Here is a 26262-nt window from a genome sequence, read left to right on the forward strand (position 1 = left end):
TTGTCACTAACGGGGTCTCGGTCTTCCAACGCGAGATGGACCGAATGGTTGACCGATACCGCTTACGCGCAATGTTCCATATCTTGATAACATCACCATCTGTGGCCATGACCAGCAGGACCACGACACTAACCTCCGAAAATTTCTCCAGACCGCGCAAATCCTTAATTTAACGTATAATAAGGATAAATGCATATTCAGCACCAACCGTCTAGCCATTCTCGGCTACGTAGTGCGAAATGGAGTTATAGGCCCCGACCCTGAATGCATGCGCCCCCTTATGGAGTTCCCCCTCCCTCATTGCCCCAAGGCCCTGAGGCGCTGCCTCGGGTTTTTCAGTTATTACGCACAGTGGGTTCCTAACTACACAGACAAAGCCCGACCCCTAATCCAGTCCACAACCTTCCCCCTGTCGATGGAGGCCCACCTGGCCTTCTGCCGCATCAAAGCAGACATTGCAAAGGCCACGAGGCGCGCCATCGACGAGTCCCTCCCCTTCCAGGTCGAGAGCGACGCGTCTGACGTAGCTCTGGCCGCCACCCTCAACCAAGCAGGCAGACCCGTGGCCTTCTTCTCTCGTACCCTCCATGCTTCCGAAATTCGCCATTCCTCGGTCGAAAAAGAGGCACAGGCCATAGTAGAAGCTGTGCGACATTGGAGGTATTACTTGGCCGGCAGGAGATTCACTCTCCTCACTGACCAACGGTCTGTGGCGTTCATGTTCGATAATGCACAGCGGGGCAAGATAAAAAACGACAAGATCTTGCGGTGGAGGATCGAACTCTCCACCTACAACTACGAGATCTTGTATCGTCCCGGGAAGCTAAACGAGCCTCCTGATGCCCTGTCCCGCGGCACATGTGCCACCGCACAAGTGGACCGCCTCTGAGCCCTCCACGAGGACCTCTGCCACCCGGGGGTCACTCGTTTTTTCCACTTCATTAAGACCCGCAAGACTACTCCATCGAGGAGGTCAGGACAGCCACCAGGGACTGCCAAATCTGCGCGGAGTGCAAACCGCACTTCTACCGGCCAGAGAGGGCGCACCTGATAAAGGCTTCCCACCCCTTTGAACGCCTCAGCATGGACTTCAAAGGCCCCCTCCCCTCCACTGACCGCAACACGTACTTTCTGAACGTGATTGACGAGTACTCCCGGTTCCCATTCGCCATCCCCTGCCCTGACATGACCGCAACTACCATCATCAAGGCCCTCCAGGGTATCTTTACACTGTTCGGTTTCCCCGCGTACATACACAGCGATAGGAGGTCCTCCTTTATGAGCGACAAACTGCGTCAATTCCTGCTGAGCAAGGGCATCATCTCGAGCAGGACGACCAGTTACAACCCCCGGGGAAACGGGCAGGTAGAGAGGGAGAACGGAACGGTCTGGAAGACCGTTCTACTGGCCCTACGATCCAGGAATCTCCTGGTCTCCCGCTGGCAAGAAGTCCTCCCGGAGGCCCTCCACGCCATCCGGTCACTGCTCTGTACAACTACCAACCAGACACCTCATGAACGTCTCCTTGTCTTCCCCAGGAAGTCCTCCTCCGGGACCTCGCTCCCAACCTGGCTAGCAACACCCAGACCCATCCTGCTCCGGAAGCACGTGCGGACGCACAAGTTGGACCCGTTGGTTGAGAGGGTCCACCTGCTGCACGCTAACCCTCAATACGCCAACGTGGCATTCCCTGACAGCCGGCAAGATAGAGTCTCCCTTCGGGACCTGGCGCCCGCCGGAACCCCACGCGCACCCGAACCATTCCCCCACCCCCCTCCACAGTACCTCACAGGAGGGTCAGTCCTCCTGCCGCTCCTGCCTAGGCCCTCCCACCCACCGACGCCCCCTACAGCCTACAGGTGCCCCCCTCTCGTGCCAACCGTTTGCCCCAGCAGCGCCGTCTAGAGGTGACGAAGCTGCCATGGAGGCCGAAGCAATGCTCCCGGAGTCGCAGATGCCCGGACCCCTACCAGAATCACCATCGAAGCTCAGACGATCCAGGACGACGACCAGGCCACCCGACCGACTGATTGCTTCAGTGTAACTGTAACTGTAACTGTAACTGTAAATGAACACTGAATGTATATAGCTTCCACGCTTGTAAATATTCTTGACAACCCTGTAAGGAGGTATCACGGTACCTCCATATCTGATCATACCATGTGAGATGCAATTGTAACCACTGGCCACCACCCCCCCGGACTCTTTTTTTAACAGGGGGTGAATGTGGTATTATCAGATATTGCAGTACCCGAGAGGCTGAAGACCATTGGTTAAATCTAGGAGTTTACCATTGGCAGTTTGGTATGTAGCTCTGCCCTGACAGGTGGGGTATAAGAACCAGTGTCGTCCCAGCAGCCCTCATTCTGTACCGAAGTTGCTGGGGAACAGTTCTAGTCTATTAAAGCCTTCAGTTATGTTACTACCTCGTCTTTAATTGTAATTGATTGTGCATTAGTGGGTATATGGAGTCAGTTTGCAGATCAGCCATAGTCTCATTGAATAGCAGGCTCGAGGGGTTTAATGATCTACTCCTGCTTCTATGTTCCTGTGTTCCTAATAGCAGCTGGGAGTAGGCTTCACAACACAAACTGCACTGGTTCAAGAAAAGGTGGATCATCATCACCTTCTCAAGGGCAATTAGGGATGGACAGTAAATGCTGGACTGGCCAGCGACACCCATTAATGAAGTTAAAAAAAGAAAATGAGAAAAATTCACAGTAGTGCATTGAGACGCCATTTTTAGAAGATTGTGATTAAGGTGCAATGTAGAAGAAGCATTACTCGGCATTTAGTATTTCAATATCTTGGTTTGAAATGACCTGACAGAGCTTCATTCCCCAGCATTAACCTTTGGCACCTTGATGAACACAGGCTTTACAAAAAGCTTTGCATTCCACAACCTCACACTCATTATCTATGAGAACAAAGGTCCTCTTTGATCAGTGTTACAGTAACATAAAGGTGTTACCCTTTGGCGGAACTCCAGGATGACTTGTCCACCCTGACCGTCTGCTCGCATCGTAAGCCAAATCTAAAAATAGAAAGCAGAATGAATGAAATATTCATCAATTAAAAAACAATCTGACAGATTCGCTTGCAGACCTCCAGACCACTGCTGAGCACTGCCTGGTGATAGTCTGAGACATCTGGTGTTAAGAAAACACATCTGGGTTATTCTTTTATGGAATGAAAACGTGGGCGGCTGGTGTTGCAATAAGACTCCAATCCCACCCGAGAGAGAAAAAAAATAACTGTTGTATTTAACTGTTTCCAGCTCAGGAATTTCCCTCATTATGGGAGCTTTTAGTTTTTACCCAATGCCCTTTATTCAATTCCTAGAAGCCTATTTAAATCAGTTTCTTCCCTCACGTTTTCTCCCCTTCCACTGACTACAGCCTCCTTCAGTCCTTCCCACAAGCAGCCACTCTTCAGGTGCACGACTAATACTAAGGGTGGACGATGCAACTATGAAGAGCACCACAACTAAGTACAACCTTGGTTTACATCTCAAAATCTACACACTTGTTTGCCATCAAGGGTTGCTAAATAGCAATGAGGAATGCCAGTTCATTTCCATCACCCCCACCCGGCCGCCTCACCCACCGCCCGCCCCCTACCCTGTTGAACCCAAGGGTGCTGAGGCCAATTACAGAAACCCCATCAGCAACTTGACTAACTTGGTGGAAACCAAAGATCAAGCAGCGACCTTTAACATATAATGGATTCAGTACTTTGTCAAGTATACACTTTATTCAGTGAAGAGATGTTCATCTAATCTTTATGTGTGTTCCATTTTATTGCACACACTTTTATTGTAAAGGAAGAACTGAGGGTGAATCCTTGTGAACAAATGACATTTAATTATAAGGCCAGATCATTGGACCCAAAAAACGTGTTCCTTTTTGATAGATCTCAACTTGATCGACCCGAAATGTAAACAGAAATTCCAGTTCTTTCTCCTTTCGAGATGCTTTGCGTATCCTTTTCGACTAAATTATATCGTAGTCTTTGTCTGTTTTGAACCCATCTGGTTCACTAATGTCAGAGAGGGAAATCTGCCATCCTTACCCGGTCTGGCCTACATGTGACTCCAGACCCAGAGCAATGTGAGTGACTGTCATTTGAAATGGCTGAGCAAGCCACTCAGCTCAAGGGCAAGTAGGGATGGGCAACACTTGCTGGTCTTGCCAGTGGCGCCTATGACAGAATTTAGAAAAAAAAGCCACCGCAGGGCAATTGGTCCGGCCCAAACTGGCAAAAGCCTCAGAGAGACTTGGTTGCTGCATTGTATGAAGCGTGAGAACCAAAAACGAGATGACATTCTTCTTCAAGGCCTGCTTCCGTTCAATAATAAAAGTGCCTTTCGCAGGAGCGAGTATCAGACAAACATTGACACAGAGCCAAGTAGGTGTCAGGTCAGCTTATCAAAAACCTGGTCAAAATAGTAGGTTTTAAGGAAAGAGAGGGAGATAGAGAGGCACAGAGGTTTAGGAAATGAATTCCAGAGATTCCCCGACAGACCAGGAGGCCCAGTCACCAATGGTGCATTGAAGGGAGCTAGGAAGTTATATTCTGCCTAGATCAGTTATCTAGCTTTCATTAAAATTCACGTAGTAAATGTGCAAAACAATTGTCATACGCGTGGCCCACTGGCCAGTTCTGTTTACATTGTTTATTCCTACCTGGTCTTACTGTGAGTCTCTGCGATTGTTCGGGATAAACTGCTGCATTTGGGAAGATAAAAGTTGCACCCCCTGAAACAAGAAGAGGAAATGACAGCCATGAAATTGAGGGGGTGTGGGGGTGGGGTGGGGGGGGGGGGTGTATGAGGGGGGTGGAGACAGGTTGCAAAGGTGTTCAGTCAGCCTCTGGCACAACTTGTGCTGTTGTTTTTCAATCCAACAGAAATGTACCAGACGAACTGATGTCGATCAGCATTATTAACTTTTGCAAAGAAGCAATATTAAGGAGCAAGAGCCATGCTATATGAGGGGGTGACTGATGGAAAAGGTGGGAAAAGAGATTAGAATTCAACTATAGTTGATCATTTTTTGTTCACCAAGAGGTGAAAGTCAATTGCAAAAATTAAAGCACAATAACAGCCAATTTTCAACATTGGTATAGAATCCACAGAACAGGTTCAGAGCATTCAGACAAACAGATCTGTGTAGGTGATTATACTCTTCACAAACCTTTTCCCGTGCTAATTGTATTCACCACCCAGCCCTCATTTCCCCCCCCCCCCCCTCCCCCACATGTATCTCCTTAATCTCCCCTTCATTGCATCAATGCCATCGGCTTCAGCCATTCCATTTGATAGTGAGCTCTACAGCCTCAACGCTCTCTGTGTGACAAAAAATCTTCTTACATTTTTTATTTAATTCAGCATTAGTTACATTTCCTTATCCCCTATGTTCACGTCTTGTCAATTACATTGTTACGTTTAAGAGGAAGACATGATAGGTATTAATTGCCTTTGAGCACATAGGGATAGGGGACCTTCAGGGACTATCACCCCTGTTCATTAGTTTATTTCATTGATCTATTTTAAATAGATATATATGTGTATAAATAGGGGGTGGCTGGGACACTGGGGAAAATGGGAGGGGAGCTGTGAGGCTGAACAAGTAAATTCCCTTGACAAAGAAAAGTGCTGTGTCTTGCTTTTGGTTTCAGCAATCAGCTTGGATACGATTAACACCCACTGTTCTGTACTTACCACAGAATAGAACCATAGAATTCCTACAGTGCAGAAGCAGGCCATTCAGCCCATCAAGTCTGCACTGACCCTCTGAAAGAGCACCCCACCTAGGCCCACTTACCCACCCTATCCCCATAGCTCCATGACCTCACCTAACCTGCACATCTTTGGACACTAAGGGGAAATTTATCATGGCCAATCCACCTAACCTGCACACCTTTGTAATGTGGGAGGAAACTGGAGCACCCAGAGGAAACCCATGCAAACATGGGGAGAACGTGCAAACTCCGCGCAGTCACTCAAGGTTGGAATCGAATCCGGGTCCCTGGTTTACCCACAAGTGGAAACAATTTTGCTATGTCTACCCCAAGGAATCCCTTGATAATTTAAAATATCTTTGTTTGGTATCCTCTCAGTCCCCTTGTCTTTCGATTAAATAGCCATAACGTGCTCAGTCCTTCCTGGTAGTTACATCTTCTCAATTATAGTTGTGTAGTATGGAGACCAGAACTGCACACAGTACTCTAAGTTTAGTCTAACCAAGGTTCTATATAAATGTAATATTAGTTCTTCCTTATGTATTCTATTACTTTAGAATTTAACCCAATATTTTGATTGCACTCTTTTAATGTCCTTACCAACTTCTATTATCCCTTCCAGGGTATTTCCTCACTTCTAATTATCTCCAGTTGCTGCATTCTGTTAAAACTACTCTATCTCTTGCTATACAGGGATATTAATATGCTCTTAGTTTTGAATATATGGGGTAGCGCTAATCTTTACCATAATGTAAGATTGGTGCAGAAATTGGATATGTGGCTGTTTACAGCTGTTTTACAGTTTTGTTGGGAGGGTGGGTACTCTTAATTTCCATGCTGTGTCAGTAAGAGTGCAGAAGAAAGAGAATCTTGATGGAGATCCATGGCCAGTCACTTTTCATCGTAGGCAGGGCAAAAACTGATCAGATTACTGAGAGCAATTTTGGTCGCCATCTTTTGCATTCGGTTGAAAATGAGCCAGTCCCAACCGGGAACAGCGATACTCTGTAGACAGCCTTAAAACTGATCCTGGCCGAGTACCGCACACTGGACTTAACTTACAGATTTATACAAATTGCAAAGATACTTCGAACAAGATGGACAGACGTTGGAATATGTGTCCTGCCTACAACATTGGTACTAGATATATGTTGAATGATCACAATTGGAAAAATGCTCTAACCACTCATTTTGCCATCTCCCTCCAGTACCACACACCCATTGCCCAAGAAAGGGGAAGTGCAACAGCTCCATGTCCCCCACCGCGTACCATTTTGTAAACAACTACTTGGCGATGCACAAGTGAAGCCTGCCTAACCCTCACTCCGTGCAACACAGCACCTCACCACATATCTGCAACTGTAATTAGCTACAGAAATGGCAAAATTGACAGTTGGGCACAATTTATGGGACCTATCCAGGTCCGACCATCCCATACCTCACCATTGCAACTGTTTTGTGGCTTTCATTTATATGTGAGGAAGAGGGAATGAACCAGAAAGGAGATCTCACAAAACCTTTAGCCACTTCTATTATTGTCAGCTATGGTTTATTATATAAGTTACTGTAAACCCTCATGTCAGGTGGTAGTGGTGGTGGTGTGGAGGGGGCCGGGAGGGGGGAATGGGTGGCCGTGAAGGCGGTTGGATGACAGCTGATCTTTAATATATTACCTGTGTTTCTGGCGTGCATCAGACGTGGTGAGTTTTGCAAGGCTTTATCGACATCATCTGAAGTCAAATGAGGAAGTGGTGCTGCAAAATAGGAAATGATTTGATTCAACAGTCACCAAAATATTAACCTATTGAAAAGTGACAGTTACAAAGGAAGATGTTTGTGCCAACGATTTTTTTTTAAAAAAGGGTTCTGGTCTATGAACAAATTGGCTCAACGGGGCCTGTCACTTATCCTGCGGTTCAAATGCGGGCAATCATGCCTCTGTGGCAGAAGGTTGTAAGTTCAAGACTCTAGGACTTCAGCAAAAATTCAAAGCTGATACTTCAGTGCAGCAGTGGGGGAATGCTGCACTGAGGGAATGCTGCACTGAGGGAATGCTGCACTATAAGAGGTGCCGTCATTTCGATGACAATTGAAACCCTCTCAGGTAGGTGGGAAAGATACTATTTATTACCATTTTAAATTGGAGCAGGGGAGTTAGAACGGGTGTCTTGGCCAATATTTGTTTATTAATTCAGTTCACAAAAGCAAATGATCTTGTCATTATCACATTGCTGCTTGTGGGAGCTTGCTGTGTATCTGCTGAATACGAACATACAAGTTAAGGGCAGGAGAAGAGCCAGCCTCGCCATACTAAAGGGGCATGGCTGATTGTAACCTCCTGCCTACCCAGATAACTGTATTGCTGCCATTACAACAGGGCTTACTCTTCCAAAGTACATCATTGGTTGCAAAGTGCTTTGGTACATCCTGAGGTCATGAAAGGCACTCTCTAAATGCAAGTCGTTCTTCTGAGTCTTTCTGAAGCAACAATGTCCATTGCCAAATTAAAAATGGCCAATGTGGCATTTTGCAAAGCTCTAGTTCTGTGTGGCTGCACCTCCTCATTGAGCTGGTAATGACAAATAGCACTTGGTGAAGGAATAAGATGATACACTCTTTTTAAAAGGACCAGGATCCTATCGGTAGAAACAACCAAGGACTGATAAAAATAGAGGAGTTGCCAAATGTAAAGCAAGAAGTAATGATTAGGCTCTAAGATTTAGGGTTTTCAAGTTTGCAGGTAAAGGGAGGGAAGGAGTTTCCCAGTTTTGAGGACCTGCGAAAGGATGAGTTGAAAGAATTAGGAGCTGATGCACTGAGTCTTCATCAAGAGAGGCCGAAAGAGTCTGAGGGCATTTAGCAGGTTTAATATTCAGCCAAACAACAAAACAACTGGATTGCTACAGTCTTGCTTAGACCACAAGGTGATAAGGTCAGCCTGGACCTTGAGTCCTGTGTCCAATGCTGGTCAATGAGACAGGAAGACACACGTCCTGGGCGTCATGCAGACAAGGCCTACAAAACTAGCTGACAGCTTTAGAGGGCTGAATATGAAGAAGAACTGGAAAAACATGGCACCTTCAGCCTTGAGAGGAGAGGAGGATGCAATCACATTATCAGCAAGTGAAGGTTAATAATGGTTAACTAATACAGATAGCAGGAAGTTCCACATTTAACCATTCTGTAATGTGTGGGCAAGGTGATGGAGGCAAAACCCTTGAAATTTGCAGGGAACAGTTAGATGCAGTGGTGGACAGATACTTTTTGGATTCTGTAGCAGGGTCATATGGACTTGAAACATTAACTCTGTTTCTCTCTCCACAGATGCTTCCAGACCTGCTGAGTTTATCCAGCACTTTCTGTGTCCATGTTATTTATTATTCTACTCTCTGGTTGGATGAGTTAAGATGGATTACCATCGCCTTGTAGTACCAAAAACATGGCGTCATGTTTCCAAATATGTTCCCCTCCTATGACATTGCTGCAGATTCAATTGGTCTGCTGATCTCCTATACGTCCCAATTGGGAAGCTCAAGGTTTACGCTAGAGACCGGACACCCATTACAAACAGATTACTTCCGGGTGACTTTCTTCACCAGCAACAGTCCTCAATCCTAAAGTAAACCCAACAGGGGTCAGCTTGTGGGTGCGGAGATGGATGGGCAGATGTGGGGTGATATCATGGCAGATCTTAGGCTAGCAGTGACTTTTGAAAGTGCTGTGTAGCTGGGAGGACTATCTTATCCTTAATGGCCCTGCTTCCAGTTGAATAAAGAAACATTTACCTTTTCAGTGATAGCCACTACTCGCACAGTAGAGGAAAACCAGGAGAATGTCTACAAGCATTCCCGAACAAATTTAGCTGTGGATCAAACACACTGCTGAGTTCACCACCACTTAGCCTGTTTAATGTCGGTAACATGGGTGCAAAACAAAATAATTTCTACCCTAGGTATTCCAGCCAAAGATGTAACCTCGCAAGTGGTTACCCCCAGAAAGTTGAGCAAAATTACTTTTTAACCGCAGGAGGAGCAGGATTGTTCCTTCAAACTCCTCAGCACTCCAAGGGTCACTGCAGAGGAGCAACTTCACCTCCGCAAACTCCGCCAGAACCCTCACATTCCACCCCTTCCCCTTAACCTACCTCACCGTCACAGCCAGTCAGGTAAGTAGCCCATAATTGATGTGCTGAAAATGGATGACCTGCCTCTCTCTCTCGAGGCATGGCAAAAGCTGACCTCTCCCTTCAATGAATGCATTGGGGTGTACTCTCCCGTAATGCTACTCATCAATATAGGGAGATGGTGACATGGTCCCTGTGCCAATAAGTGAATGATACAGTAGAGAATGTCACCCTAACACTGCGGTCTTCCAATGTTACCAAATCCAGCTTCCATCGGGTTTAACCTAATCATGGAATTCATCCTTTAGTAATCTCGGGGTTCGGTTGGCATTAAAATCAAGAAGCTGAAGCATTTTTAAAAATTCATTTTATGGGATGTGGACGTCGCTGGTTTCGCCAGCATTTATTGCTCATTCCTAGTTGCCCTTCAGAAGGTGGTGGTGAGTAGCCTACTTGAACCGCTGCCGTCATTGAGGTATAGGTACACCCACTGTGCTGTTAGGGAGGGGGTTCCAGGATGTTGCCCCAGCAACAGTGAAGGAGCGGCGATATATTTCCAAGTCAGGGTGGTGAGTGACTTGGAGGGGAACCTCCAGTTGGTGGGGTTCCCAGGTATCTGCTGCTCTTGTCCTTCTATATGGTAGTGGTCGTGGATTTACATAGATACATAGATACCATACTTCCTGTGGTAATGAATTCCACAGGCTCACCACTCTTTGTGTGAAGAAATGTCTCCTTATGTCTGTCCGAAATGGTTTACCCCGAATCCTCAGACTGTGGCGCCTGGTTCTGGACACACCCATCATTGGTAACATCTTCCCTGCATCTACTCTGTCTAGTCCTGTTCAAATTTTATAAGTCTCTATGAGATCCCCCCTCATTCTTCTGAACTCCAGTGAGAACAATCCCAACCTAATCAATCTCTCCTCATATGACAGTCCCGCCACCCCTGGAATCAGTCTGGTAAACCTTCGCTGCACTCCCTCGAGAGCAAGAGCATCCTTCCTCAGAGAAGGAGACCAAAACTGCACACAATACTCCAGGTGTGGCCTCACCAAGGCCTTGTATAAATGCAGCAACACATCCCTGCTTCTATACTCAAAACCTCTCGCAATGAAGGCCAACATCCCATTAGTCTTCTTTACTGCCTGCTGCACCTGCATGCGTACTTGTGCAGCATGGTAGCCCAAGTGGCTAGCACTGTGGCTTCACAAGCGCCAGGGTGCCAGCTTCAATTCCCCGCTGGTTCACTGCCTGTGTCGAGTCTACATTTTCGCCCCATGTCAGCATGCGTTTCCTCCGGGTGCTCCGGTTTCCTCCCACAGTCCAAAGACGGGCAGGTTAGGTGAATTGGCCATGATAAATTGCCCTTAGTGTCCAAAACGGTTAGGAGGGGTTATTTGGTTTACGCGGATAGGGTGGAAGTGACGGCGTAAGTGGGTCGGTGCAGACTCGATGGGCCGAATGGCCTCCTTCAGCACTGTATGTTCTATGTTGTTCTATGTTCTTACCTACAGCGACTGGTGCCACAAGGACACCCAGGTCCCGCTGCACACTCCCCTCTCCCAGTTTACAACCATTCAAATAGTAATCTGCCTTCCTGTTTTTGCTTCCAAAGTGAATAACCTTACACTTATCCAGCGGGACTGGCCAGGAAACGACGGACGCTCGGCCCATCGGGGCCCGGAGTATTGCCGGGGGGGCCGATTCCAATGGCCCCCGTCCGGCGTGACGTACACCCCATCCCGCCCGAAAACCGGCGCCGGAGAATACGGCAGCCGGCGTTGGAGTGGCGGGGTGGGATTCGTGCCGCCCCCCGGGGATTCTCCGACCTGGCGGGTGGTTGCAGAATCCCGCCCGTAACATTTTGTTCCCTCATCCAAATCATTTTTTGCCTCTCTGCCAACAGATTTGTCAAGCATGATTTTCCCTTCATAAATCCATGCTGACTCTTTCTGACTGATCCTGCCATTGCTTCCTAAATGTTTGAAAGGTGCTGCCTCAGGAGGGCAAGTTATTGCAGAGCATCTTGTAGATGGTACACATGGCTGCCACTGTTTGTCGGTGATGGAGGATTTGAATGTTTCTGGAAGAGGTAGCAATCAAGCCGGCTGCTTTGTCTTGGGTGGTATCGAGCTTCTTGAGTGTTGTTGGAGCTGCACTCATCAAGGCAAGTGGAGAGTATTCCATTCCACTCCTGACTTGTGCCTTGTAGATGGTGGACAGGCTTTGGGGGGTCAGGAGGAGAGTTACTCACAATAGGATTCCTGGCTTTTGACCTGGTCTGGTAGCCTCAGTATTAATATAACAGAATCATAGAATTTACAGTGCAGAAGGAGGCCATTCGGCCCATCGAGTTGAATGGCTATGGCTAGTCTAGTTCAGTTTCTGACCAATGGTAACCCGCAGGATGTTGATCGTGGGGGATTTAGCGATGGTAATGCCATTGAATGTCGTGGGGCGATGGTTTGATCCTCTCTTGTCGGAGATGGTCATTGACTGGCAGTTGTGTGGCTCAAATGTAACTTACCACTTGTCAGCTGAAGTATGAAGAGGACTCAGCCTCAGTGCAGTAAGTAGTGTTGCACACTTCCTCACTGCCATTTATTTCTGGATGCCATATCACTTCCAACTTTTGACATTCATGCAAATCATTGCAACAAAGAGATTTCTTCGCCTCAACTTTTCTGAGCATTTTACAGCACGCACCAGCTGATTAAAATTCATGGACGTAAAATAGACCTGGGAGCCTGCATCTCAATACTTGTGATGGAGCTGTGCAACCTACCATGGGGAAACCAAGCAGCCAAGTAAACCCATTCTTTCCATGATGTTTCTGACCATGTAAGCTTCATGAGGAACTGTGGCCTCTAAACTCATTAACATTGTATTTCTGACACTAAACGACGTTCTAAGCCAACAACGGTGGACAGGAATTACAAGCTGATTATCAGACGTGTCATATCGGCAAAGATAAAAATGTTGGCATTCAAGGTCAAACCTGAGAACTCAAATTAGGCCCTTTGTATATGTCCCAATCATCAGCTATCATATTTATTTGCCCTGAGGCAGCCACCATCAGCTTCAGATGCATTCAGGAAAATCAGGCCTACACTGGGGCCAACAGTTGGCCTTAAAGGGACTGGCTGTTAGAGAAGCAGGTGAAGACCAGAACCAAAGAATGTAGGCCCTCCCAGTCACCAAACTCCACCCTGGTTACCTCCATTTTCCCCATCCCTGTTCCTTGCCCAAGCTAACCATTGCTCATATCACCAATTACTACAACTTACACCCATCACCGCTATCTCTCATCCCTGGCAACCCCTTCCTCACAATCCAGTCACTCCTCCCTTCGCAATTGTCCCTCTTTCCCCCATCATTAGTTACTTGAGGTCTGTGACACCCAGAATTTCTAGGCCTGTGTGTTGCTAAAACAGAGGTGGCCTAATCCGGATGATAATATGTTCAATATAAAATGTCAGCAATTGTAAATTTTGTAAAACATCAACCTTGCTGTCTGTGGTATAACTGCCTTGCATCAATTTTTTAGCCAAGCCATTTCCTTTTCTTATGTTACTTGAATATTTTGTAGAATGGACAAAAATGGAAGCTCTACAAAATAGTTTTCGACAAGTCAATGTCTCATTAAGCAAATGAGTGTGTTAGAGACATATGTATGAAAAATAACAGACAGGAACAGGCCCTCTGCCCAATCCAATCTGCCCCACTCAACAGCAAAACTTTGCTTCTTTACTTTTTCATGGGATGCGGGTATTGTTAGCAAGGCCAGCATTTGATGCCCATCCCTAGTTTGCCTTAATGTACGCACTCTCCACCCAACCATGTGACCTCCTGGGGCAAGCAAGAAAAGCAGATTAACAATTAGGAAAATAACGTCTGGAAAATTCTTCTTCACAATTGCGAAAGGTTGTGGAGACATACTGACCAAGAACAACCGAGGTCCGCCCATCATTAATACTTGAGTTTTACATTTCCAATTAGAAGCAGTTGTTGCAGTTTACCCTGCACTGAGGAGGGAAAAGATCCAATGAAAACCTCGTGGACGCTTTATTTCTGTGTGTTTCAGGTAAAGGCAGAGAATTGTCAAGTTGACACGTGAACTTGATGTCAATGGAGTGGTTGAGGCAATTTGCATGGACACCTTTTAGAGGAACCTGGATGAGGGAGAAATGTATCGAAGATTACGCTGATAGGTGTAGATGTTGTGCGGTGGAGAAGGCATGTGTAGAGCATAAACACCAGCCTGTTGACAGAATGGCCTGTTTCTGCACTGTACATTCTATGTAATTCTCATGCTATGCCCTCTGACCTTTCCCTCGTTCTGAACAGATGCAGCTTCTCACGTGCCAGGCTGGCATATTAACGTTGTCCTCTTGGCCAAAATACAGAAGAATAACTGAAGGGACAGAGAACAGTATCTCAGCGCCTTCAGCGCCTGTCAGTGCCTTCAGCAAATTGGGACAAAAAATAAAACAAGATGGAAAAAAAGAAGCACTGGTGTTCTAAGAAACAATTAGAGGGAGTGTTTCTTTGTGCAAAGACAATAGAATTTTATTGCAAACTGCTGTTAATTGTATCATAATATCCACATCGTTTGAGCATTAACTTTCCAACTGACAATCGGAGCAAAAGAAGCAAGGACTGAAAATGGTGGAAATATTCAACAGGTCAGGCAGCATCTGCAAAGGAAGAAACGTTGCTAGCATTTTAAGCTTAGCCCTTCATTGGAACTGTAAAGGATGGGACAGAATCGGTGGTAGTGGGAAAAGGATGACAGTGAATTGACTTCAATGGAAAATAACAGTGGAAGAGATGTAAAATGATTGGCTATCAGTTACTTTACAATATTGTAAAAAGTTAAGATCTACCCCCTCAATCTTGAAGGACATTGTTCTGCATTCGCTCACAGGGTGTGGGCATTGCTGACTAGGCCAACATTTATTGCCCATCCCTAATTGCCCTTGAGAAGGTGGCCATTCAGCTAACAAATTTGGCCTTCTTGTGCCACTGCCATCCATGTGGTACACCCACAGTGCCGTGATTCCTTACTATTGAGTGCCTTACTACATCATCTCAGACGGCAGTTAACAAACAACCACATTGCTGTGGGTCTATAGTCACGTCTAGGTCATACAACAGATTTCCTTCCTGAAAGGACATTAGTGAACCGGAATGGTTTAATAGCAATTGGTATATTTATGGTCACCAATAATGATAGAAGCATTTTATTTCAGATTGACTGCATGCTTACTCTCTCTGAGGTAGTGCAGGTGTGACAGGAGAATATCGGCATTGTAGCTTGGGGTTAGGCGCTGAAAATCCTCTTTGGTCATTTTGCATAGTTCCTTCCCATCAATGTTCTGGAAGAGTGACACGTCGACATCCATCAAGCCATATTCCTTCACTGCCCACTCGAGCCACTGCCTCACGTGATCTGTGGACCATAGTGTAGGGTCTATATGTGGACAGGAGAGAAGTGGGGGTGGTTGAGAGAAAGAAAATACATTAACAACGTTATCTCAGTCAGCGAGCTTTATTTGACATTTACCCATTTTACACCTGACTTTAGTGCTTCACACTGATACGGAACTGTTCAATTTGCAGCACTCAGGTCCTCACCTTAACAAATACAAACATTGCAAAGAGCTTAATAAAATGGGTCAATTATATTGCCACTGAATGAGTTTGTGTGCTCTGAAAATAAAGGCCGTGAAGACCCAAACTTGATCACAGCACACTGGAAGAGAGCAGGGAAGGTACCTGCTGTTAGGTAATTTGGACATTCTGAATTCTCCCTCTGTGTATCCGAACAGGTGCCGGAATGTGGCCGACTAGGGGATTTTCACAGTAACTTCATTGCGGTGTTAATGTAAGCCGACTTGTGACAATAAATATATTATTACTTGAGGAATTCTTAAAACCATTTGGCATTTATACTTGGTACCAAATTCAAATGGAAGTGAGTCAAAACCTTGCATTAACACGTCAGACTCTTTTTGCCTTCAACTATCTTTCCTTCACACCTCACCCATCATCCCCTCCTCCTCCAAATACACATGTGTTCTCTGTCTACAGGAATCCTTTCCAGAAACAGTCAATAACAGTCAACCTACTCAAATTTATCATTTACTGCAGCCACAAAGGCAAAGAGGACGGAAGAGAATTTGACAGCAGAACAGAATGACTTCCATTTTGCACCAATTTAAATGCAAGGACATAATATAATGTGAAACCTGAAAAATTCTCTTTCTGCCCAGCCTCATACTTTTACAATGCAAGGGGAGAAGCACAGTATAATCATCACCTCATGTGGGTCCTTCCTCAGGTTAACGCCTTGCTCCTGTCTTGACATGAGGGGACATAGCTTTAAATTGAGGGGAGATAGATATAAGACAGATGTCAGAGGTAGGTTCTTTACTCAGAGAGTAGTAAGGGCGTGGAATGCCCTGCCTGCAACAGTAGTGGACTCGCCAACACTAAAGGCATTCAAGTGGTCATTGGATAGACATATGGACGATAAGGGAATAGTGTAGAAGGGCTTTAGAATGGTTTCAGAGGTTGGCGCAACATCGAGGGCCGAGGGGCCTGTACTGCGCTGTAATGCTCTATGTTCCAAAGTGCGTTCTCTATCCAGTTACACCAAGGACACAGGCAGGGGATGCAACATGACCAGGATTGCACCAGTCACCGGTTATACACCCTACTATATACCCAGTTCCGTTTACTTCAATAGACCTGATTCTCAGTCATGGCATCTGATGGCAAATATTCTCAACTACTTTGTATCCTAGTTCATGTGCAACTTCATCCCTCTCCACACCCTCTGCGTATCTGATTATTTCTGGCTTGTGTTTGTTTCTGTGGCCGTCTGTTCTGCAAGTCACAGCAACAAGGAAAAGAATATCCTTTCAAACAATTACCTGCTGGCACAATCACTCTCCGCTCATTAGTTGTCATGTTGGGAGGCGGCACGTGCTTCTCCTCCATGTAGCTGCTGTAGCTCATTGGACCGCTGTCCGAACCGCTGACCATCTTCCCCGCTTTCGCTATGCTGCAGTGTTCTGGCGAATTTCTGTGCGAGTTAAAAAGGTTACATGAAAATCAATGGAACGTTTACAAGCCAAATGCAGGTGTTATGTAACTGGGGCACCAGGGGGTGGCTGGGAGAGAGAAGGAGCTTGGCATTGTGCAAGAACATATAGCCCTTCACAATCTCTCACACACACACTTTACTGTTAAACAGAGTGAATGTTTTATTGCGTGGTATGCATTTCACTTCACTTTAAAACAACAGATGCATTGCATAAAATTCTGCGTAGGGGGCTCTTTTGGCGGAACGAAATGTTAGTGATTTGGGGTCTGCGCGGGGCATTAAACCATTTAACGAGACAACTTTTAGCAGAGGCAACATGAGATGCAGAGATCAAGTTTTGGTCAATGAGGCAGGGATTGATTAGCTGGAATAAATAGACATCCTACCCGAGCGTCAACTTGACAACACGCTTTCAAAGCATGGTAGTTATCAGTTTCTGCGCCATTCTTTTACACGGTTCATGGCAAAAGCTCCAATTTGAACATCCACTGATGACGAAGTGGGTATGTGGGCCGTTTGAGTAATAGCATAATGATGCTCACTTTGCCCACTCAACATGTGCTCCTCATACCATTTTCACGGCTGTAGTTTCAGCAGCACTTGGGTTTCTCATCCCAACAGAAGGTCAGAACCTCCTTAACCTTTAAGAGTGGGGAATGGTGATGTCAATCAACTCCCCGCCATGACTTTTAGGTCACATTGTGTGACTGGCAGCTGGTAAAAGCTCCACCAAGGTACCAAGGAGCAGCAGTGAGGCTCAGACCAGGATCCAGATTTCCCTGGTCAGCCAGGAGGAGCAGGAGTGTTTGTTCCAACTCTAAAAGGACATTAGAGGCCTATCCTGCCCCAGATATCCCTCTTTCTGTCTGTGATTGTGTACAGAGACTGCACAGCCCCCCCCCGCCCATCACAAATCGCACACCTGACTAATTGGAGCTGTGGTCATGGGTACTTAACATTCGCCTCCTATCGAACTTTCCTCCCGTACACCATCCCCACATCATTCCCAGCAGGTTCAGGAGGGTGTGGGTCTGCATATGGTAACAAGGCCTGGAAGTTCAAATGGTCCAGCATAAGATCATAAGATATAGGAGCAGAATTAGGACATTCGGCCCATCAAGGCTGCTCTGTAATTCAATCGTGGCTGATATGTTTCTCGTCCCCATTCTACTACCTTCTCCCCGTAACCCCCTGTTCCCATGACGTGCCAATTGTCCCAACAACCCAAGCTGCTCAACAATATTCTCAGAATTGTCAAAATTTCCTTTCCATTTCCCCAAACAATTGCTGTGGTAAAGTTATCTGGATGTTGCTCATTTTTCTTCCCTTCCTCTCAAACTAAAAATGTCCATTATTTAACGTATGTGCCGAACAATGGGTGTCAGTGCCATAAATCATACCTGCACCCAATGCCATTCTCACTCAATATACACAGATGTGAACTTGCTAGCAAGAATGAGTGGAATACAAGCAGCAGTAAGAGCCTTGGATCATCTCTTCTTTCCCTCACCCAGGAGCTCTGAGGTCAATTGATAAAATCACAATATTCTCAGGGATGAAAGGAACTGGGACAAAATTCTCCGGTATCGGCGCGATGTCCGCCGACCGGCGCCCAAAACGGCGCAAATCAGTCGGGCATCGCGCCACCCCAAAGGTACAGAACCCTCTGCATCTTGGGGGGCCGAGCCCCAACTTTAAGGGGCTAGGCCCGCTCCGGACTAATTTCCGCCCCGCCAGCTGGCGGAAAAGGCCTTTGGTGCCCCGCCAGCTGGCGCGGAAATGGCATTTCCGGGCGGCGCGTGCGCGGGAGCGTGAGCGGCCGCTCACGGCATCCCCGCGCATGCGCTGTGGTGGAAGTATCTTCCGCCTCCGCCATGGTGGAGACCGTGGCGAAGGCGGAAGGAAAAGAGTGCCCCCAGGGCACAGGCCCGCCACGGATCGGTGGCCTGGCCCGCGATTGGGGCCACCGTGGGGGCACCCCCCGGGGCCAGATCGCCCCGCGCCCCCCCCAGGACCACGGAGCCCGCCCGCACTGCCTTGTCCCACCGATAATGTAGGTTGTTTAATCTACGTCGGCGGGACAGGCATTCTAGAAGCGGGACTGCGGCCCATCCGGGCCGGAGAATCGTGGGGGGGGGGGGGGGCGGCAACGGGCGTGATTCCCGCCCCCGCCAAATATCCGGTGCCGGAGAATTCGGCAACCGGCGGGGGCGGGATTCACACCAGCCCCCGGTGATTGTCCGACCCAGCGGGGGGTTGGAGAATCTCGCCCCTGATGTCTAAACTATCGGAAAGGTAAGGCACAGTGCGTATATTTTTAAAAAGACATCAAAGTGATTGAGGAACAAACATCCTTTCACCAATCCCCTCAGAGAGACAAGAGCCGCAATATCATGGACCACCATGACCAGCATGTTTCCCTGCAAGATGCATCTCACGATAACCAGGATGGTTTTTTTTGTTGCTTTACTAATATAGCTGGGTGAAAATCTTGGAATTCTCTATCTCTTAAACAATTATGGTTCACTGTCCATGTGGCGTTTGCCACATTTTCCCCATGTCTGCGTGGGTCTTGCCCACACAACCCAAAGATGTGCAGGGTAGGTGGATTGGCCAGGCTAAAATGCCCCTTAATTGGAATTAAAAAAAAAAAAACAATTATGCTAGCCTCATCACTATCTCACAGTTGTGGCCTTGCCAGAAGCAGACTTGAATCAACTGTTTTTACTGAGCCTATCAAGGTGCTGGCTGTGCGATACATAGCTTGGGAAACGGAATACAGTAAAAACCCAGGACCAGGATGTGGCCTGCAATGCTGCAGGACTCCAGGTTAGGTGGAACACGGCGAGAGCTTTTAGTACTGAGCAAATCTGGGCTGAGCAGCCTTCAGTTCTGATGCATGAATCTGATGCATTTCCTCACACCATCATATTGATGCTTGTCTAAAATCCATCTGTTAGATGGGGCCAGGGGGGGGGGGGGGGGGGCTGAATATTGGGGGAGGGTGTCTTTCATTTTATTTTGATAACGCAAAATGGCTGATATGGCATAAACTACTATGAATAGGCCTCTTCCAAATTTCAATCCCCATTGAATCCCACGCAATGAAAATTGGGAGAGTTTTAAACAGGCCAGCCTAATATCTCCCATGTTACACCATCACCTGCAGTTCAAATGACCCCCATGGATGAGAGCAATTTCAATAAAAGCCTGAGACTACCGGCTGGAAAGCAGAATATTGATAACTATCCTGTGTGAGATTGACACTCAGGTGGGTCTGAGGCATCTTTTCAAACAGGATAAAACCAAATTTTGCGCTCGCACGTCTTATTAATCCCACTGAAAATATAACAATAAGTAATGGTAAATTTCAAATGCACAGCAGTGGAGTAACAAGCTGCTTTTGTTGCAAACAAAATGCTGTTTGATTTAGTGGGTGTTTTTTTTTCTTGGTTACTGTGATTAAGATTGGTGTTGCCAAGGGTGGATTGGGTTTAGTGGCCTCAATTGCCTAAAATCAAGAGTTGGCCTGCAAGTGTCAGTGTCTGTGGTTTATGGTGTCAGTCCCCAGTAATTTTGAACATATTCAACATGAAAAGAGTAATATTTTGACGTTTATATAAATCAGGTTCACAAGTAGCAGCAGCTGGAATTACGTCACATTTCCAGAGGGTTGCCAACCCTCCAGAACTGTCCTGGAATTCCAGAAATTAAGGATTAATCTCCCTGGATATTGCTGCCAGCAACCCAGGAGAAAAATCATAGAGGCATTAAGAATATATATATATTATTTATATATGGTCATTTTCTTCAATGCGTTTGTTGCAAAAATATTTCAGAAAAGATTGAGGGGAAAAAATGGCAGGTTGGAGGTTGGTGGTCATGTGTTAAGACAACCAAGAACACGTTTGATCAGACATAGCTGGCAGGCCCACATTCACAGCTGTGATTGAGGTTAGACAAACACAAACTTGGGTATGCTCCTACAAGGAACGCTGAAAGCTAGTATCAGGTACAGCAAACAATTAGGAAGGGAAATGGCATGTTGACCTTTATTGCAAGGGTATTGGAGTACAAGAATAGAGAAGCCTTGCTTCAAATGTACAGAGTTTTGTTTAGACCGCACCCAGAGTTCTTAAGTGCAGTGGATAGTGGCCCTGCCTCTGATCCAGAAGCTGCTGGTTCGAGTCCTTACTCAATGGCCAAGTAAGGTGCATTCATAATGAGGTCAAACACGTTGAGCGTATCAACCTGAAAATCCTTCCATCATTCAAAGGCTGGTGATAAGGGCGGGAGAGCCTCCTGGTCAGCCACACCTGATGTGGAGTGGTGCCCCTCAAGCTGTAAGCCCCTGGCGACAGACTAGCGACCTATTCTGGGAATTTCTAGCTATGGAAAAAGATGAAAGTCAACCTTAGTGCCCCACTAGATGCAGGAAGAGAATTGGATGGATGGACACCTGGAGTACTATGCAGTTTTGGACTCCGTTTTAAAGGAACAATACACCTGCATTGGATGATGGTTAATTAGATTGGTCCCTGGAATGAGAGGGTTGTCCTATGATGAGAGGATGAATGAATTGGGTTTATATTCTGTGGAGTTTAGAAGAATGAGAGGTGATTTCACTAAAGAGTCTGAACGGCCTGAGAAGGTAAACACAAAGGTTGTTTCTGCTGGCTGAGGAATGTAGAACATGGAGGTACAATCTCAGGATAAGGTGTTGATCATTTAGAACTGAGATGAGGAGAATGTTTTTCACTGAAAGAGTTGTGAATCTTTGGAATTCTCTAGCCCAGAGGATTGTGGATGCTCTATTGTTGACTATATTAAAGCTGAGATGGACAGACGTTTGGTCTCTCAGGGAATCAAGCGATATGGGGAGTGGATGTGTTGGGGAGTGTTCATAGAGTCATAGAGGGCTACAGCGCAGAAAAGGCCCATTGGCCCACCGTGTCTGCGCCAGTCAAAAACAACCACCTATGTATTCAAATTCCATTTTTCCAAACCTTGCCGACTTTATACAGATCTTAACCATGGATGATTTAGGGCTCCCGCCTCCCTAGCGGGGAAGCCTGTATTCAGCGAGACTCACGTGGAAACTGATTGCTCGAACCCCGTAGGTCTCATACGAGTTATAACAGAAGCTGGCTGCAGTCAGTTTGTGGTCTGACTCTTGGCAGAGCGGACATCATTGACTTTGGTCGAGGACCTGTGATTCCTCCCAGAGGAGAAGGTGGGAAAAGCTGGTGCTGTGACATATTGTTAAATCTATGAAAGAAAACTAATTTATTTTTGCTGCCATAGTTCAGTAAGCGACATTCCAAATGTTGTCAACCTAAAACCCATTTGTTTTTTTTTTCATAAAATTGCCTTTCGAGTTTGCTGAGTCCAAACAGAGATACAAATCAAGGCTTGGGATTTGGGCCTGGGTTATAGGTTGCAGTAAAATTGTATGTGGGCAAGTTTTTTAAATTGTTGTGTGACCTTCAACTGGCCCCACTGCTCCTTCTCCATTGCAGGATTTCCTGGCATCGACCTACTTGCCAGCTCTTCACTGAGATGCTGCATTTTTACTCACACTCTTGTTCACTCAGAGGTGGCTGCCCTTTCTTTGCCTGAGGTGTCAATATTTCTCTTCGAGGCCCCAGCGTTTTCATTGCCACAGGAATGTTTTGAATCAACCCTTTGAAAAGTTACCGTAAATCTCCCAATACCAGATGACAAAAATCTGCTATAAAAAAAACACAGACGAGCACCCAGGGAAGCCAGGCTTTCGCAATCACTTCAGACTCCAAACTGCTTTGTGTTTGTATCGCTCTCAAGGGCAACAGTGCCTCCAAAATTACAGAGGACAATTACCCTGTTTGTGAGGGAGAGATCTGAGGCTTTCTTGAGGATGGCTACTGGAACTCTTGTCAAGAACTGAACATAGTGGGTCCACCTTTTGCTGTAGTTTCAAACAGGCGTAGGCTATTCAACCCTTTGAGCCAGTCCCATCAATCGGTTAGCTGAGCTGTACCTCAAATCTATTAACTACTGCAGAAGGGCAACAACCACAAAATGAAAGAAAGAATATAACAATACAACACTTATAGCGAAAGAAGGAGCCAAGATGGAGCCTGACTATCAACGAGGAAGGGGGGGGGGGGGGAGGGCTGATGAAAGGGGTACACGTAAACCGTACATAAGAAAGGTCTCATTCAGTAAATGTTCTGTGTTTTTATATATCTAATTATTAATTTGTTAAAATTGAAAAATTTGAATAAAAATATTTTTTTAAAAAGGAGAGGACAGAATTGGGGAGTGTGCTGAGGTCAGGAGCTCTTTCACAGAGTTTGTGCAAACTTGATGGGCCAAATGGCCTCCTTCTGCACTATAGGGATTCTATGAACAGCACCACCTAGAGGCTCCTCTCCAAGACACTCACCATCCTTTAAAAAAAAAATTAAAAATAAATTTAGAGTAGCCAATTATTTTTTTTCCCAATTAAGGGGCAATTTAGCATGGCCAATCCACCTAACCTGCACATCTTTGGGTTGTGGGGGTGAAACCCCACGCAGACATGGGGAGAATGTGCAAACTCCACACGGGCAGTGACCCATGGCCGGGATTTGAACCCGGGTCCTCAGCGCCGTGAGGCAGCAGTGCTAATCACTGTGCCACGTGCCGCCCTGACATTCACGATCCTGACTTGGAAGTATATTGTCCACTGTTCCTTCACTGTTGATGGGTCAAAATCCTGGTATTTCCTCCCTAACAGCACTATGGGCATACCTACACCTCAGGGGATGCAGCAGTTCAAGAAGGCAGTTCACCACCACCTTCTCAAGGGCAACCCAGGATGGGCAATAAATGCAGGGCCTATCCAGCGACATCCACAGCCCATAAATTAATTTTTTTTAAATAAGAGGAATTGAGAATATGAAGTTCTGCATTTTGGAAGCAACAGTAAGCAGCACCACTCTTAATCTTATGATGGAAAGGCAGTGGTAGATGAATCAGCTGAAGATTGCTGGGCTCACCATGCTTCTCTCAGGAACTGCCACAGCAATGTCCTGAGGCTGTGATAATTGGCCTCTGACAACTCCAACCATCTTCCGTTGTGACCGTGGTGACTCCAGCCACTGGAAAGTTTCTCTTTGGCCCCCACATCAACTTTGCTAGTGTTCCTTGGTGCCACACTCAGTTAAATGTTTATTTGCCATTTTATCATACTTATCACGCTGCCTCTGGTCTCCATTGATTCATTCCCATCAAATTCCTAAACACTGTCATGGCACTGTGCCTGTTTTTATTCAGAGTATAAATACCAGGAAATGAAATTATGAATCCTGGCGCTTCTATTGTTTCAAGGTCCTTTATAACACCACTGCAACCCTCCCCCAACCCACCCACTGCCACCCTACCCTCCCACCAACTCCCCTCCCCACCTCATCCTTCAGATGTCCAGAATTGAGATCCATAGTCACAGTGGGGTTGGGCTGATTTATCAACATTTCTTGGCTTTTGTACTCTATGTCCATGTTTATAAAGCACATTGATAGCTTAGGTTTTGGTATGATACACTTTACATCCATGGCTTTGTCAGCCAATTGCACATAACCTGTTCAGCCATATTATGCAACCAGCTCCCCTCCTTTGAACCTGGCCCGATGCAATATCAAGATAGCAACATCAAGGCTTGAACCTCACAAGCACCACAAACAACAATCACATGTACAGGTAAGAATACCTTGAACTAAAAGTGGCATATTCGATTTGCGCATGATTCCTGGTTTCTTTTGCATGTTTAAGAGTGGCAAAACCTTCTCGTACATTAGCACCAACCAATTCACCTGCAATCATGTGCAATTCTTATGTACACAAGTGTGCGTTAACAGAAACATTTTACTTTGCATTGAGTGATAAATATTTTCACATTTTAAATTGAAACTAACCACACTTCCAAATGCCCAGCATGGAGCATATAATGGGAGAACAAAGTACTGGAGATTCTGGAAATCTGAAATATAATCAGAAGTGCAGGAAATACTCAGCTGGCCAGCCACATCTGTGGAGAGAGAAAAACAGAGACTGCAATTTTCTGGCTGTTCCCGCTGGCGGAATCTTCCATTCAACAGGAAACCCCGTTGACAATGGCAGGTCCAGAAGATTCCGCTGCCGATCAATGGCAGGCTGCCTCCGCCCGGGTGGGGGGGGATGGGAAATCCCACCCAATGCCAATGTTTCTGGTCCATGATCTGCACTAGTTCCAATGAAAGGTGACTGACCTCTGTTTCTCTCTGCATGGTGCTGCCAGGTGTGCAGAGCACTTCCAACACTTCCTGTCTCTATTGGATTAAAAATCATGCCTTATTGGAGGGCACTTGTAAGCCTTGCGTTCCCCTTTCAGCAAGAAACACAGCAGCAGATGCCTGAGATCTTATTTGGCCAGCATTAATCGTAAACATATAAAAAATGTTAGGGCCTGAAGAAAACATAAACATATGGAGTGCCCACTGTGTACTTGTTTGCGAGCACACCTGAGGCATGAAGCGGCCATTTGGGTGAGGAGGCAGTGCTGATTGAGCTCCGGCCCTTCGAAGACATGGGCCCTGATGGTTAGGGCCGTATCAGCCCCTCCCCAGGACCCTTTCAATCACTGCTGTTAGTGCCAGCCAGCCTTGGCTGTACTGAAGGAGTATTGCACTGATAGGAGTGATATCTTTTGAATGAGACAATAAACAACTCATCTTGGAAATCATGGATCGATTTGAAGAACAGAAGCTTTCCCCAGTGCCTTAGTCAATTTTTATTCCTCATCCGATATTGTAGAGCAGATTATCTGATCATGATCTTATTGCTGTTTGTGTGATTTTTACTGTTTTCAAAAACAGAAATGATTACTTTGTGGGATGTGGGAGGTCACTGGCTAGGCGAGCATTTAATACCTACCCCTGTTTGCAATGTGGCTGCTACATTTCCTACATTACAATCGTGACTATGTTTCAAAAGTATGTAATTGGGTGTAAAGTGCCTTGAGATGTTAGGTGGTCATGGCAGGCACTATATAAATGCAAGCACCTTCCTTTCATTATGCCAACAAGGACAGACACTTCACCTGAGGCACTAAGGTAATGACTAGTGCAATCATTGCAACAACTCTGGGATTTAAATATATAGCTGGTCTAAATTAATCCAAGTTTACTCAACTTTTAAGAAGAGGTTTTAGCTGTTTTAAAATAGCGTATTGTTAATGCGAATGGGTCATATTATCTATTGTCTGGTTAAGAAGAGCACAGTA

At 46.1% G+C, this 26262-nt stretch overlaps 1 protein-coding gene across 4 annotated transcripts in view; it reads right to left on the reverse strand.

Annotated features, from left to right (window-relative positions):
* Positions 1-26262, reverse strand: part of LOC140427713 (transcriptional regulator Erg) — a 425982-nt gene that overhangs the window by 13890 nt on the left and 385830 nt on the right. For 3 of the 4 annotated variants that reach the window (XM_072513247.1, XM_072513248.1, XM_072513249.1), the window contains 5 exons: positions 16807-16958; positions 15138-15341; positions 7416-7496; positions 4686-4757; positions 2972-3034 (listed from right to left, as the gene is read on the reverse strand). In XM_072513247.1, coding sequence (XP_072369348.1) covers positions 2972-3034; positions 4686-4757; positions 7416-7496; positions 15138-15341; positions 16807-16958 — 572 coding nt within the window. The remainder of the gene's footprint in view (positions 1-2971; positions 3035-4685; positions 4758-7415; positions 7497-15137; positions 15342-16806; positions 16959-26262) is intronic. The other variant, XM_072513250.1, reaches the window with a different exon arrangement.

Source organism: Scyliorhinus torazame, chromosome 8, assembly GCF_047496885.1.
Source record: "Scyliorhinus torazame isolate Kashiwa2021f chromosome 8, sScyTor2.1, whole genome shotgun sequence".
NCBI classification, from domain to species: domain Eukaryota; kingdom Metazoa; phylum Chordata; class Chondrichthyes; order Carcharhiniformes; family Scyliorhinidae; genus Scyliorhinus; species Scyliorhinus torazame.